Genomic DNA, 16,361 nt, shown 5'->3' with positions numbered 1-16,361 from the left:
CCCCCTGGGCAGTGTGGAACCCCCCTGCGGCGGACCCCGAGGCATCTCCCATTCCCCCACAAGCTGGTGCTGCAAGACGGCCTGGCAACCCCGTGGGTCCCTGCTGCTATTTTTTCGGGCAAGCCAAGCACCCCCGACAGCGCTGTCCGGCCCGTGTATCCACCTGCAAGGGATGTGGTAAAAAGGGCCACTTTGTGGCGGTATGCCAGGCCCGGGCGGTCGCTGCGATCTCCAGTGGCGAATACGGACCGGCACCACAATCCTCTCCACGGTGCCCGTGTTGCCAGCGGGCGCCGCCATCTTGTCCTGCGGACGCCACGTGCGATTGATGGGCGCCGCCATTTTTTGCACCCCCAACCATGTGCAATCAATGGGCGCCACCATCTTGGATGGATTCCCAGGACCCCAGCTCGGCTGACCGCCCGAAGAAAACATTCAACTGCTGCCATAAGTAGCCTCGGTGACCCTTGACCAGTCTCGGCCCCGAACACAATCGACTGCTACGACGACGGTGCTTATCAATGGGCATGAAACGTCCTGCCTAATCGACTCTGGGAGCACGGAGAGCTTCATACACCCCGACACGGTAAGACGCTGATCTCTCCCCGTCCACCCTGTTAATCAAAAAATCTCCCTGGCCTCCGGATCTCACTCAGTAGAGATCAAGGGGTTTTGTGTAGCTGACCTCACAGTCCAAGGAAGGGAGTTCAAAAACTACCGACTCTACGTCCTTCCCCACCTCTGTGCGGCCACACTCCTAGGGTTGGATTTTCAGTGCAACCTCCAAAATCTAACTTTCAAATTTGGCGGCCCTATACCCCCCCCCCCCCCCCCCCCCCCCACTGTCTGCAGCCTCATGACCCTCAAGGTCGATCCACCCTCCCTGTTTGCGAACCTCACCCCGGATTGCAAACCCGTCGCCACCAGGAGCAGACGGTATAGTGCCCAGGACCGGATCTTTATTAGGTCAGAGGTCCAACGGTTACTGAAGGAAGGTGTAATTGAGGACAGCAACAGTCCCTGGAGAGCTCAAGTAATGGTGGTAAAGACCGGGAAGAAGCATAGGATGGTCATCGACTACAGTCAGACCATCAACAGGTTTACGCAGCTCGACGCGTACCCTCTCCCCCGCATATCCGACCTGGTAAACAGGATCGCGAATTACAAGGTCTTCTGCACGGTGGATCTTAAGTCCGCCTATCACCAGCTCCCCATCCGCACTTGTGACCGCAAATACACTGCCTTCGAAGCAGATTGGCGGCTCTACCACTTCTTAAGGGTTCCCTTCGGTGTCACTAACGGGGTCTCGGTCTTCCAACGAGAGATGGACCGAATGGTTGACCGGTACGGTTTACGGGCCACATTCCCGTACCTCGATAATGTCACCATCTGCGGCCACGACCAGCAGGACCACGACACCAACCTCCAAAAATTCTTCCAAACCGCAAAAATCCTTAACCTAACGTATAACAAGGATAAATGCGTGTTTAGCACCGACCGCCAAGCCATCCTCTGCTACGTAGTCCGTAATGGAGTGATAGTCCCCGACCCTGAATGCATGCGCCCCCTTATGGCGTTCCCCCTCCCGTGCTGCTCCAAGGCCCTGAAGCGCTGCCTAGGCTTTTTTTCTTACTATGCCCAGGTGTCCCAACTATGCGGACAAGGCCCGTCCACTGATCCAATCCACAGTTTTTCCCCTGTCGATAGAGGCCCGCCAGGCCTTCAGCCGCATCAAAGCAGACATTGCAAAGGCCACGATGCAAGCCATCGACGAGTCCCTCCCCTTCTAGGTCGAGGGCGACGCGTCCGACGTAGATCTGGCGGCCACCCTCAATCAAGCGGGCAGACCATGGCCTTCTTCTCACGCACCCTCCACGCCTCCGAAATCCGCCATTCCTCAGTCGAAAAGGAGGCCCAGGCCATAGTAGAAGCTGTGCGACATTGGAGGCATTACCTGGCCGGCAGGAGATTCACTCTCCTCACTGACCAACGGTCGGTTGCTTTCATGTTCGATAATGCACAGCGGGGCAAGATAAAAAACGACAAGATCTTACGGTGGAGGAACGAACTCTCCACCTACAACTATGAGATTGTGTATCGTCTAGGGAAGCTAAACGAGCCTTCTGATGCCCTATCCCGCGGCACATGTGCCACCGCACAAGTGGACCGCCTCCGAGCCCTCCACGAGGACCTCTGCCACCTGGGGGTCACTCGGTTTTTCCACTTCATCAAGACCCACAACCTGCCCGACTCCATCGAGGATGTCAGGACAGCCACCAGGAATTACCAAATCTGCGCGGAGTGCAAGCCGCACTTCTACAGGCCAGAGAAAGCGCACCTGATAAAGGCTTCCCGTCCCTTTGAAAGCCTCAGTATGGATTTCAAAGGCCCCCTCCCCTCCACCGACCGCAACATGTACTTCCTAAACGTGATTGATGAGTACTCCCGGTTCCTATTCGCCATCCCCTGCCCCGACATGACCGCAACCACCGTCATAAAAGCCCTCCATGGTATCTTTACGCTGTTCGGTTTCTCCGCCTACATACACAGTGATAGGGGTCCTCCTTTATGAGCGATGAACTGCATCAATTCCTGCTCAGTAAGGATATTGCCTCGAGCAGGACGACCAGTTACAACCCCCGGGGAAACGGACAGATAGAGAGGGAGAACGGAACTGTCTGGAAGACCGTCCTACTGGCCCTGCAGTCCAGGAATCTCCCAGTCTCCCGCTGGCAGGAAATCCTCCCGGATGCTCTCCACTCCATCCGGTCACTGCTTTGTACCACAACCAACCAGACACCTCACGAACGTCTCCTTGTCTTCCCCAGGAAGTCCCCCTCTGGGGTCTCACTCCCGACCTGGCTGGCAGCCCCCGGACCCGTCATGCTCCGAAAACACGTGCGGGCGCACAAATCGGACCCATTGGTCGAGAGGGTCCATCTCCTCCACGCTAACCCTCAGTACGCCTACGTGGCGTACCCCGACGGCCGACAGGATACGGTCTCCCTACAGGACTTGGTGCCCGCTGGATCCCCACACACACCACCGCCACCAGCCCCACCCTCCCTCCCACCGGCGCACCCCACAGCCGCCCCCTTCCCAGGTGGATCGGTTCTTCCATCGGCCCCGTCTAGGCCCTGCCCACCAGCGCACCCCACAGCTGCCCCTTCCCAGGTCAGTCAGCCCTTCCACCAGCCACGTCTAGGGGTGATGAAGCTGCCACAGAAGCCGAAACCACACTCCCGGAGTCACAGACGCCCGAACCTCCACCGACATCACCACCAAAGCTACGACGATCGCAGACAACGACCAGGGCCCCCGGTTGGCTAATTGCTTCCTTTTGAAATGTACATTACTGTTGTAAATAGTTAAAAGTTGTAATGAGACAAAACGCTGTACGGAGGCATTACGGTACCTTCATAACTATAACTTCTACTACTTTTGCCACAATGTAATACGAAGCCACCACCCCCGTCAGACTCTTTTTTAACAGGGGGTCAATGTGGTAGTCTGTTAGGAGGATTACGGTACCTAGTAATGCCGGAATACCATTGGTTGAGAATGTACTTGTTCCCATTGGATAAGCTTGCATGTTAGCTCCGCCCTGCAAGGCGGGGTATCAGAGCCCGTGCCGCCCCAGCAGCTTTCTTCTGTACCTGCGCTGCTGGGGGAAATATCTAGCGTATTAAAGCCTTCGATTGTCTCCAATCTCGTTTCTGAGGTTATTGATTGTGCATCAATCGGCACTCCTGATGTAGTGATGGAGGGGAGGTCATTGATGAAGCAACTGAAAATGGTTGGGCCTAGCACACTGTTTGCCAATATCCAGTCTTGTATTACTGAAAGAAAACAGCTTTAATCAACTGTTCTGCAATCTTATAGATTAATGATTAAAACATACATGTCCCCACCTATCTGTTGAGTAATTTAATACAGGAAAGTAAATCTTCATGTCACCATTGTGGGGATTTCTGGCAATTATCTGGCAATTAAGCTGGTTCACCAGACAAGCGTCATAGAGTCATAGAGTTTTACAACACTGCAAGAGGCCCTTCAACCCACCGTGTCTGTACCAGCCATCAAACTCCTAACTATTCTAATTCCTTTACCCAGCACTTGTTCCATTGCCTCGTATGCTACGGCGTTTCAAGTGCTCATCTAAATGCTTCTTAAATGTTGTGAGGGTTTACCGCTTCTACCACCCTTTCAGGCACCCTCTGGGTGAAAAGGCTTTTCCTCAAATCCCCCCTCACTCTCCTGCTCCTCACTGTAAATCTTTGCACCCTCGTTATTGGCCTCTCTACTTAGGGAATATTTTTTGAACTATCTACCCTATCTATGTCCTTCATAATTTCCTACACATCGGGGGAGGCGGTGATGTCGTGGTTTTGTCACTGGACGAGTAATCCAAAGACCCAGGGCAATGCTCTGGGGACCCGGGTTCGAATCCCAGCATGGCAGATGGTGGAATTTGAATTAAATAAAAATCTACAATTAAAACTCTAATGATGACCATGAAACCATTCTCGTAAAAAAAACATCTGTTTCACTAATGTCCTTTAAGTCCCGCAGCAATGTGATTGACTCTTAACTGCCCACTGATATGGCCTACCAAACCACTCAGTTCAAAGGCAATTCGGGATGGGCAATAAATGTTGGACCAGCCAGCAATGCCCGCATCCTGTGAATGAATCAAAGCAAATCTGGCCCCTCCTTATTCTCTGCTCTATTGGCTAACCACCCTCTCGTTAGAGCTGAAATGCTCCAGCTCAGGCAACATCCTGGTGAATCTCCACTGCACCCTTTCTATTTCAAAACAAAATGTATTTTATTACACATGTGTATCAAAACAGGTTACAGCAAATAAACACCCCGGGAAACATACTTCCCAACAATCAATTATACAGTCTGCACTGATTTTTCCCCTTTTTACTCCCCCTTCCCCCCCGCGACAAACAGCTCCTCAAACACGGTCACAAACATCCCCCACCTTTTCTCAAACCCCCCTGCAGAGTCCCTTAACTCATACTTTATCTTCTGTAACCGCAGGAAATCGTACAGATCGCCCAACAAAGCTGCTACCCCCAGTAGCGATGCCGACCGCCACTCCAGTAAAATCCGCCACCGTGCAATCAGAGAGGCGAAGGCCAAGACATCGGCCTTCCTCCTCTCCATGAGCTCCGGCTTCTCTGAAACCCCAAATATCGCCACCAAACCTGGGTCTGTTTAGCACAGGGCTAAATCGCTTGCTTTGAAAGCAGACCAAGGCAGGCCAGCAGCACGGTTCAATTCCGGTAACAGCCTCCCCGAACAGGCGGCGGAATGTGGCGACTAGGGGCTTTTCACAGTAACTTCATTGAAGGCTACTTGTGACAAGAAGTGATTTTCATTTCATTTAATTTCAAAGGTTCCGGGTCCACCTCCTCCTCCACTATCCTGGCTAAGACTGCGAACACTCCCGCCCAGAATCTTCCCAATTTTTCACAACCCCAAAACATGTGCACGTGATTCGCTGGCCCCCGCCCACACCTCTCACACTCATCAGCTACCCCCTGAAAGAACCCACTCATTCTCGCCCGAGTCATATGCACCCTGTGCACCACCTTAAACTGTATCAGGCCCATCCTTGCACAAGAGGAGGCCCCGTTTACTCTTCGCAGTGCCTCACTCCACACTCCCCAATTGATCTCCATTCCCAACTCTGCTTCCCATTTCTCCTTGATCGTCACCACCCGCTCGCCTCCCCACTCCCTCAGCCACACTGCACTCTTTCCAGTACAATCACATCCTCCCTTAGAACGCAGTACTTGAGCTGTGGCATAACTGGCATTTTATACAGCTCCCTGCTCTTATATGCCACAGCAAGTATCCCATAACCTTCTTAACTACCTTATCGACCTGTCCTGCTGCCTTCAGGGATCTTTGGACATGCTCCCTATGGCCCCTCTGGCCCTCTGTGCTTCCTATCATTCATTGTGTATTCCTTTGTCTTGTTTGTCCTCCCAAAATGCATCACTCACATATTTCAGGGTTAAATTCCATTTGCCACAGTTCTGCCCATCTGACCAGCCTGTCTAAATTGTCCTGTAATCTATGACTTTCCCCATGCTGTTTACTAGAATACCAATTTTATGTCATCTGCGAACTTTCTGATCATACCTCCTACATTCACGTCTAGATCATTATTGCGCACAACACCCAGCACTGATCCCTGCAGTACACCACCAGACACAGGCTTAAAGTCACAAAAGTGAAGTTCCAAACCCATGTTGAAAAATGAACACAGTTAACTGCCGACAAAGCAGATCATTCCACCACTAATAGCAAATAACTCCTCTTCTTTCAATTTAACAAATGCCACTCATAGCACATATTATACACCTTTTGTACTGGCAATCACATTTGTATAGTTAACTGTCACCTATTCTAGTATTAATTCTGAAATGACAGTTCATAATTTCAAATCATTTTATTTCAGACCTGTTGACAGTGAAGGAGTATCATTCCTTACTTCAGCTGATTTGTCAAGACTTTCCAATGGATCTTGCCCAGAAAGCAGCAAGGTAAATCGTTTTTTGTTTCCCCTCCACCGTTTAACAAACTTGACCGGCATTGTGTCTCTGAACCAGGGAGGTATAGTCCAGAATTGATTTGATGGAGTGGAGATGTGGCAGATGTTCTTACTTCTGTAACAATATTTTAGTCTTTCTGACACATGGGCAATGATTATGTAATGCTCAGAAGTTTTGCATAATCATTTGCTCGGCTGGTATAATTGCTTTTGTTTTGTTTCCCCAAAATTTGATTTAGCTTGTACGAATGGAATTCGACCTGTATGTTGAAGACTGTCATGCCAGCAGTGGAGTGCCATTTTAATCTGTGTCATTTGCTGTGGAATGATCAAACTTCATGTTTAATTCACAAGCAGGAAGAAACGGAGGTGAACAAGCTTGTAGTTGTCAGTTTCCAATTTACACAGCTGCACTTTATTTCTGTACCAGTTATTACAGCGTTAGTGCATGCTTCAGATGTTTCTATGACTGAAGTAGAGGCCTATGTGAGTATTTGCAAGGGGACAGGTGTTAAATATTGTACACTTAATATCTGTTTTATAAACTGTATTCATCATTCATTGGAAGGATGTTGAATGCTGGGGAGAGTGAGAAAGTGACTTTAATAAAGGAACACTCGCCCACAATGCAGTGCAGCGTAGACAGTTCCCCGAATGATGTGTGCAGGACGTTACCCGAAAGTAATGTTCAATCAAAGACAACAGAAAAAAACAGCAAAGGATAAGTTACCGTGTGCTGCTTTTGAACACCTTAATGAAGATCATTTGATGGCTGGGTACCACCTTCAGCTGCTTCATCATTGACCTTTCCTCCAAAATAAGACACAGGGCAAACTTTCTGAAATGGCAGCATATGTGGAAATTGCAGCGCACTGTCTCAACTATTTGAAGTTGTTTTATAAGAAGAGATGTGTTTGGGCATGCTCAAATGGCCAAACTTTAGTTGGGGGAAACTACTGCTCATCCAGCACAGTGCAAGCGATGAGTAATCCGACTGTTCAGAGACATTGGAGCAGTCACGAGAGGTGGTGGGGTCTTTGGTGTTCGTATGGAAACTGGTATGATTTCTAATGTCGCCCAAGATATAGGAGAGGTCAGGGATTGATCCGTGGCTGACACCTGAGTTAACAGTCTTGGAGAGGAAAGAGAATCCATTGAAGCTGTTTGATTCTTTGTCTATAGCTGGGCAGAAAAGAATGGAACCAAACGAGGGCTGTCCCACTCAGCTGGGCAGTGTGTTCTTGTCAGATGGCCTGCTTTATATTACAAGAACACTTGTAACTAAAGCTGTAAACGATTTATGAACATTAACTGTGGGTAAACTATATACAGAACAACAGGTAAATAACAGTAAGATCAAGCACAAGCAACCTCACTCTTCAGCTTCCTCCAGCCAGTCTGAGCGGTCACCTGACTCTAACATTCCCATATACTAGTGAGACCCCTGGTGGTCAGTCAGTGAATTTCAACACAACCATGATATCGTTACAGACAGGGGCGGGGTGGCAAAGGAGAAAGTTGGAGTACAACCTTTCTTTGACCTCTGCTGTATTTTCCTTGCTCTGATAGCTATTGCTTCTTTTAAATTGTGCCCGATGAATATACCAAAGATTTCAATTTATTGTCGCACCCTGGGCTGGAGAATACAGTTCAATGACAGCAATCATAATTCACAATAAAGGGTAGTTATTATGCTGTCTTCAGAGCTAAAGCAAATAGACTATGCAGTTACAAAGTAGTTTCAAAGTGTTAGATGACAACCTTTTCTGACAGCCTACAGGCAGTTGTATCCCAGCATTTGGCACTGGAAATACAAAGCACCAACTACAAACCATATCATTATGGTTTTAAAATTGCTTTAAAAAGTATTTTCCTCCCAATATAATGTCCAATGTGAAAATTAAAGATATATATTAAAATGGATTATCCAATCCGGCCACAAAGAGCAGCTTTGAGTCTATTGGATATTCTTTAGACAGTTACACACACTGGAATGTGCTATTTATCAATAAGCTAAATGCAAATTTGTCTTCCTGAGCACAATGCAAGAACGTTCACAGCTCAGATTTTGCTCTACAACTCTGTGTGTGTTTCTTTCATTTTATATTTTACCTGTCCTGTGGCATATCTTTTCTGTACCCACATTCTCTAGTACTCCCATCCCATTGTTCTCAATTTATCCCACAATTCATAATATATCGCTTTATTGAAAGCCATCAGGAGTGGGGTGGTTTCTGGTCCTGGTGCCGGTGCTGGTTCTGGGTCTGGTTCTGGGTCTGGGTCTGGTTCTGGTTCTTGGTCTGGTTCTCGTTCTGGTTCTGGGTCTGGTACTGGGTCTGGTTCTGGTTCAGGTTCTCGGTCTGGTTCTGGTTCTGGCTCTGGTTCTGGTTCTGGGTCAGGTTCTGGGTCTGGTCCTGGGTCTGGTTCTGGGTCTGGTTCTGGTTCTGGGTCTGGTTCTGGTTCTGGTTCTGGGTCAGGTTCTGGGTCTGGTTCTGGTTCTGGTTCGGGGTCTGGTTCTGGTTCTGGTTCTGGGCCTGGTTCTGGTTCTGGGTCTGGTTCTGGGTCTGGTTCCGGGTCTGGATCTGGTTCTGGGTCTGGTTCTGGGTCTGTTTCTGGGTCTGGTTTTGGCTCTGGGTCTGGTTCTGGGTCTGGTTTAGGGTCTGGGTCTGGTTCTGGGTCTGGTTTAGGGTCTGGGTCTGACTCTGGGTCAGGTTCTGGGTCTGGGTCTGGGTCTCGTTCTGGGTCTGGTTCTGGTTCTGGGTCTGGGTCTGGTTCTGGGTCTGGTTCTGGGTCTGGGTCTGGTTCAGGTTCTGGGTATGGGTCTGGTTCTGGGCCTGGTTCTGGGTCTGGGTCTGGTTCAGGTTCTGGGTATGGGTCTGGTTCTGGGTCTGGGTCTGGGTCTGGTTCTGGGTCTGGGCCTGTGTCTGGCTCTGGGTCTGGCTCTGGGTCTGGTTCTGGGTATGGGTCTTGGTCTGGCTCTGGTTCTGTGTCAGGCTCTGGGTCTGGGTCTGGTTCCGGGTCTGGTTCTGGGTCTTGGTCTGGGTTTGGGTCTGGGTTTGGGTCTGGGTCTGGGTCTGGTTCTGGTTCTGGGTCTGGTTCTGTGTCTGGTTCTGGGTCTGGTTCTGGTTCTGGGTCTGGGTTCTGGGTCTGGTTCTGGTTCTGTGCCTGGGTCCGGGTCTGGTTCTGGTTCTGGTTCTGGGTCTGGGTTTGGGTCTGAGTCTGGTTCTGGGTCTGGGTCCTGGTCTGGTTCTGGGTCTTGTTCCGGGTCTGGTTCCGGTTCTGGGTCTGGTTCTGAGACTGGGTCTGGGTCTGGTTTGGTTCTGGTTCTGGGTCAAGTTCTGGCTCTGGGTCTGATTCTGGGTCTGGCTCTGGCTCTGGGTCTAGTTCTGGGTGTGGGTCTTGTTTTGGTTCTGGGTCTGGTTTGGGTTCTGGTTCTGGTTCTGGGTCTGGTTTTGGCTCTGGTTCTGGGTCTGGTTCAGGGTCTGGTTCTGCTTCTGGGTCTTGTTCTGGGTCTGGGCCTGGTTCTGGGTCTGGGTCTGGTTCTAGGTCTGGGTCTGGGTCTAGTTCTGGGTCAGGGTCTGGTTCTGGTTCTGGGGTCTGGGTCTGGGTCTGGTTCTGGTACTGGGTCTGACTCTGGTTCAGTGTCTGGGTCTGGGCCTGGGTCTGATCTGGTTCTGGTTCTGGGTCTGGCTCTGGGTCTGGGTCTGGTTCCGGCTCTGTTTCTGACTCTGGTTCTGGGTCTGGTTCTGGTCTGGTTCTGGTTCTGGGTCTGGGTCTGGTTGAGGGTCTTGGTCTGACACTGGGTCTGGTTCTGGGTCTGGTTCTCGTTCTGGTCCTGGGTCTGGTTCTGGGTCTTGGTCTGACACTGGGTCTGGTTCTGGGTCTGGTTCTCGTTCTGGTCCTGGGTCTGGTTCTGGTGCTGGCTCTGGGTCTGGTTCTGTTTCTGGGTCTGGGTCTAGTTCTGGTTCTGGTTCTGGGTCTGGTTCTGGGTCTGGTACTGGTTCTGGGTCTGGTTTGGTTCCGGGTCTGGTTCCGGTTCAGGGTCTGGGCCTGGGTCTGGTTCAGGGTCTGGTTCTGGTTCTGGGTTCTGGGACTGGGTCTGGGTCTGGGTCTGGTTCTGGTACTGGGTCTGACTCTGGTTCAGTGTCTGGGTCTGGGCCTGGGTCTGGTCTGGTTCTGGTTCTGGGACTGGCTCTGGGTCTGGGTCTGGTTCCGGCTCTGGTTCTGACTCTGGTTCCGGGTCTGGGTCTGGTTCTGGTCTGGTTCTGGTTCTGGGTCTTGGTCTGACACTGGGTCTGGTTCTGGGTCTGGTTCTCGTTCTGGTCCTGGGTCTGGTTCTGGTGCTGGCTCTGGGTCTGGTTCTGGTTCTGGGTCTGGGTCTAGTTCTGGTTCTGGTTCTGGGTCTGGTTCTGGGTCTGGTACTGGTTCTGGGTCTGGTTTGGTTCCGGGTCTGGTTCCGGTTCAACGTCTGGGCCTGGGTCTGGTTCTGGGTCAGGTTCTGGGTCTGGCTCTGGTTCTGGGTCTGGTTCTGGTTCTGCTTCTGGGTCTGGTTCTGGGCCTGGGTCTGGCTCTGGTTCAAGATCTGGTTCCGGTTCTGGGTCTGGTTCTGAGCCTGGGTCTGGGTCTGGTCTTGTTCTGGGTCTGGTCCTGGGTCTGGTTCTGGGTCTGGGTCTGGGTCTGGTTCTGTATCTGGGTCTGGTTCTGGGTCTGGACCTGAGTCTGGTTCTGGTTCTGGGTCTGGTTCTGGGTCTGGTTCTGTCTGGTTCTGGGTCTGGTTCTGGTTCTGGGCCTGGGTCCGGGTCTGGTTCTGGTTCTGGTTCTGGTTCTGGTTCTGGGTCTGGGTCTGGTTCTGGGTCAGGGTCTGGGTCCTGGTCTGGTTCTGGGTCTTGTTCCAGTTCTGGGTCTGGTTCTGAGACTGGGTCTGGGTCTGGTCTGGTTCTGGTTCTGGGTCAAGTTCTGGCTCTGGGTCTGATTCTGGGTCTGGGTCTGGCTCTGGGTCTAGTTCTGGGTGTGGGTCTTGTTTTGGTTCTGGGTCTGGTTTGGGTTCTGGGTCTGGGACTGGGTCTGGGTCTGGTTCTGTTTCTGGTACTGGACTGGGTCTGACTCTGGTTCTGGGTCTGGGTCTGGGTCTGTGACTGGTTCTGGGTCTGGCTCTGGTTCTGGGTCTGGTTCTGAGCCTGGTTCTGGTTCCGGTTCTGGTTCTGGTTCTGAGCCTGGTTTTGGCTCTGGTTCTGGGTCTCTTATGGTTCTGGTTCTGGTTCTGGGTCTGGTTCTGGGTCTGGTTCAGGGTCTGGTTCTGCTTCTGGGTCTGGTTCTGGGTCTGGTTCTGGGTCTGGGCCTGGTTCTGGGTCTGGGTCTGGTTCTGGGTCTGGTTCCGGGTCTGGTTCCGATTCTGTGTCTGGTTCTGAGACTGGTTCTGGGTCTGGGCCTGGTTCTGGGTCTGGTTCTGGTTCTGGGCCTGGGTCTGGCTCTGGTTCAAGATCTGGTTCCGGTTCTGGGTCTGGTTCTGAGCCTGGGTCTGGGTCTGGTCTTGTTCTGGGTCTGGTCCTGGGTCTGGTTCTGGGTCTGGGTCTGGGTCTGGTTCTGTATCTGGGTCTGGTTCTGGGTCTGGACCTGAGTCTGGTTCTGGTTCTGGGTCTGGTTCTGGGTCTGGTTCTGTCTGGTTCTGGGTCTGGTTCTGGTTCTGGGCCTGGGTCCGGGTCTGGTTCTGGTTCTGGTTCTGGTTCTGGTTCTGGGTCTGGGTCTGGTTCTGGGTCAGGGTCTGGGTCCTGGTCTGGTTCTGGGTCTTGTTCCAGTTCTGGGTCTGGTTCTGAGACTGGGTCTGGGTCTGGTCTGGTTCTGGTTCTGGGTCAAGTTCTGGCTCTGGGTCTGATTCTGGGTCTGGGTCTGGCTCTGGGTCTAGTTCTGGGTGTGGGTCTTGTTTTGGTTCTGGGTCTGGTTTGGGTTCTGGGTCTGGGACTGGGTCTGGGTCTGGTTCTGTTTCTGGTACTGGACTGGGTCTGACTCTGGTTCTGGGTCTGGGTCTGGGTCTGTGACTGGTTCTGGGTCTGGCTCTGGTTCTGGGTCTGGTTCTGAGCCTGGTTCTGGTTCCGGTTCTGGTTCTGGTTCTGAGCCTGGTTTTGGCTCTGGTTCTGGGTCTCTTATGGTTCTGGTTCTGGTTCTGGGTCTGGTTCTGGGTCTGGTTCAGGGTCTGGTTCTGCTTCTGGGTCTGGTTCTGGGTCTGGTTCTGGGTCTGGGCCTGGTTCTGGGTCTGGGTCTGGTTCTGGGTCTGGTTCCGGGTCTGGTTCCGATTCTGTGTCTGGTTCTGAGACTGGGTCTGTGTCTGTTCTGGTTCTGGGTCTGGTTCTGGGTCAGGTTCTGGCTCTGGGTCTGGTTCTAGGTCTGGGTCTGAGTTAGTTCTGGGTCTGGTTCTGGATCTGGGTCTGGTCTGGGTTCTGGGCCTGGGACTGGGTCTGGGTCTGGTTCTGGTTCTGGTACTGGGTCTGACTCTGGTTCAGGGTCTGGGTCTGGGCCTGGGTCTGGTCTGGTTCTGGTTCTGGGTCTGGGTCTGGGTATGGTTCCGGCTCTGATTCTGACTCTGGTTCCGGGTCTGGGTCTGGTTCTGGTCTGGTTCTGGTTCTGGGTCTCGTTCTGGTCCTGAGTCTGGTTCTGGTGCTGGCTCTGGGTCTGGTTCTGGTTCTGGGTCTGGGTCTAGCTCTGGTTCTCGTTCTGGTTCTGGGTCTGTTTCTGGGTCTGGTTCTGGTTCTGGGTCTGGTTTGGTTCCGGGTCTGGTTCCGGTTCAAGGTCTGGGCCTGGGTCTGGTTCTGGGTCAGGTTGTGGGTCTGGTTCTGGGTCTGGTTCTGGTTCTAGGTCTGGGTCTGGTTCTGCTTCTGGGTCTGGTTCCGGGCCTGGGTCTGGCTCTACGTCTGGCTCTGGTTCAAGATCTGGTTCCGGTTCTGGGTCTGGGTCTGGTTCTGAGTCTGGGTCTGGGTCTGTGTCTGGGTCTGGGTCTGGTCTGGTTCTGGGTCTGGTTCTGGGTCTGGGTCTGGTCTGGTTCTGGGTCTGGTTCTGCATCTGGGTCTGGTTCCGGGTCTGGATCTGGGTCTGGGTCTGGGTCTGGGTCTGGATCTGGTTCTGGATCTGGGTCTTGATCTGGCTCTGGGTCTGTTTCTGGTTCTGGGTCTGGTTCTGGTTCTGGGTCTGGTTCTGGGTCTGGTTCTGGGTCTGGGTCTGGTTCTGGGTCTGGGTCTGGTTCTGGCTCTGGGTCTGGTTCTGGTCTGGTTTTGGTTCTGGGTCTAGGTCTGGATCTCGTTCTGGGTCTGGTTCTGGTTCTGGTTCTGGGTCTGGTTCTGGGTCTGGGTCTGGGTCTGGTTCTGGCTCTGGGTCTGGTTCTGGTCTGGTTTTGGTTCTGGGTCTGGGTCTGGGTCTCGTTCTGGGACTGAGTCTGGTTCTGGTTCTGGGTCTGGTGCTGGTGCTGGATCTGGGTCTGGCTCTGGTTCTGGATCTGGATCTGGTTCTTGATCTGGATCTGGTTCTGGCTCTGGCTCTGGGTCTGGCTGTGTTTCTGGATCTGGTTCTGGCTCTGGTTCTGGATATGGATCTGGTTCTGGCTCTGGCTCTGGCTCTGTTTCTGGATCTGGTTCTGGCTCTGGCTCTGGGTCTGACTCTGGGTCTGCTTCTGGGTCTGGGTCAGGATCTGGATCTGGATCTGGCTCGCGGCCTGGGTCTGGTTCTGGGTCTGGGTCTGGCTCTGGGTCTGGTTCTGGATCTGGGTCTGGGTCTGGTTTTGGCTCTGGCTCTGGGTCAGGGTCTGGCTGTGGTTCTGGGTCTGGTTTTGCCGCTGGCTCTGGTTCTGTTTCTGGGTCTGGAACTGGTTTGGGGTCTGGTTCTGGGTCTGTGTCTGGTTCTGATTCTGGCTCTGGTTCTGATTCTGGCTCTGGGTCTGGTTCTGGCTCTAGATCTGGTTCTGGTTCTGATTCTGGCTCTGGTTCTGATTCTGGCTCTGGGTCTGGTTCTGGCTCTGGATCTGGTTCTGATTCTGGCTCTGGTTCTGATTCTGGTTCTGGGTCTGGTTCTGGGTCTGGTTCTGGTTCTGGGTCTGGGTCTGGTTCTGGTTCTGGTGCTGGCTCTGGTTATGTTGCTGGTTATGGGTCTGGTTCTGGCTCTGTTGCTGGCTCTGGCCCTGGGTCTGGGTCTGGTTCTGGTGCTGGTACTGGTTTTGTTGCTAGTACTGGTTCTGGGGTTGGTCCTGGTTCTGGGTCTGGTTCTGGTGCTGGTTATGTTGCTGGTTATGGGTCTGGCTCTGGCTCTGTTGCTGGCTCTGGTCCTGGGTCTGGGTCTGGTTCTGGTGCTGGTACTGGTTTTGTTGCTGGTTCTGGTGCTAGTTCTGGTTCTGGTGCTGGTCCTGGTTCTGGGTCTGGTTCTGGTGCTGGTTTTGTTGCTGGTTCTGGTGCTAGTACTGGTTCTGGTGCTGGTCCTGGTTCTGGGTCTGGTTCTGGTGCTGGTTTTGTTGCTGGTTCTGGTGAAAGTTTTGGCTCTGGTTCTGTTTCTGACACTGGTTTTAGTGCTGGCGATGGTTTTGGCTCTGGTTCTGTGTAACCTACCTCTTCACTCACCTGATGGAGGAGCTACGCAAATAAACCTGTTGGACTCTAACCTGGTGTTGTAAGACTTCTTATTGTGCCCACCAGAGTCCAACGTTGGCATCTCCGCATATTGACCCTATAACAATGAATAAACCCTTTCCCACCAGTAGATAAGAAAGTATCTGTGAAAAATTAGTATTCATTGCAGTATTCTCATGACTTTGATTCAGTTGCCATTTTGTTCTTGCCTCACTTTCTCTGGTGAGGTTCAGGAAGACCAGGTAACCTGTGAGAAATGCCATTTACATGTCAAAGTGAGTTATAACATCATTACTCCAATTGATAGATCAGCATATACTTGTCTCTCCTGAGGTGGGTACACACAATCAACCTTAAACACTTAAACATGGAACTCAATGGGTTGGAACTGTTTTCCAGTCTCAATCCCCTCAATTCCCCCCACTCCCAAACAACCCTCCCCCCCCTGCAAATCTACCCCCACTCAAACTCATGAGCTCCTCCAGATTAAAATCGCTCCATGAATGCCTTCAGCTCCGCAGCCTCCAGCTATCAGTCTAAGGAAAATAACTCTCAATAAATCTATTGCAAAGAATTTACTGGTCCTCTCTCTTCAAAGTGAAACTTATTTCTTAAGGAAAGTGATTTAATAATCTGAGGTAGATTAGTTATGACAACCTGAGGCACAAGCAGTTATTATGCAATCTGGCCCGTAGGTTCTGTTCTGTACACTTCAGCGAACTATCACAGTGCATTCGTCATAGAATCATAGAATTCCTACAGTGCAGAAGGAGGCTATTCGGCCCATCCAGTCAGCACCGGCCCTCTGAAAAAACACTCCAGCCCAATAACCCCATAACCCCACCTAACTTGCACACTCGGACAATTTAACATGGCCAGCCCAACTAACCTGCACATCTTTGGACTGTGGGAGGAAACCGGAGCACCCGGAGGAAACCCACGCACACACGGGGTGAAAGTGCAAACTCCACACAGACAGTCACCTGAGACCGGAATTGAACCTGGGCCCCTGGCGCTGTGAGGCAGCAGTGCTAACCACTGTGCCACCGAGCCGTGACTTAAAATTCATGTTCAAGTGGTTGCATTTGAAACATTTATTTTCTGCTAAATTAGAAGTTGCTGCGTTAATACCCATAATGAGCTGGTTGCTGTTGATGAAATCCACATGTTTAATTACTTTTCACAAT

General features: G+C 51.9%; 1 protein-coding gene across 3 annotated transcripts in view; it reads left to right on the top strand.

Moving 5' to 3' along the window:
- cstpp1 (centriolar satellite-associated tubulin polyglutamylase complex regulator 1) overlaps nt 1-16,361 on the top strand; it is a 427,611-nt gene that overhangs the window by 317,036 nt on the left and 94,214 nt on the right. For all 3 annotated transcript variants that reach the window (XM_072466623.1, XM_072466624.1, XM_072466625.1), the window contains one exon: nt 6,479-6,563. In XM_072466623.1, coding sequence (XP_072322724.1) covers nt 6,479-6,563 — 85 coding nt within the window. The remainder of the gene's footprint in view (nt 1-6,478; nt 6,564-16,361) is intronic.

This window comes from Scyliorhinus torazame, chromosome 10 (genome assembly GCF_047496885.1).
Source record: "Scyliorhinus torazame isolate Kashiwa2021f chromosome 10, sScyTor2.1, whole genome shotgun sequence".
NCBI lineage: Eukaryota > Metazoa > Chordata > Chondrichthyes > Carcharhiniformes > Scyliorhinidae > Scyliorhinus > Scyliorhinus torazame.
This window is presented reverse-complemented; position numbering and strand designations above follow the sequence as displayed.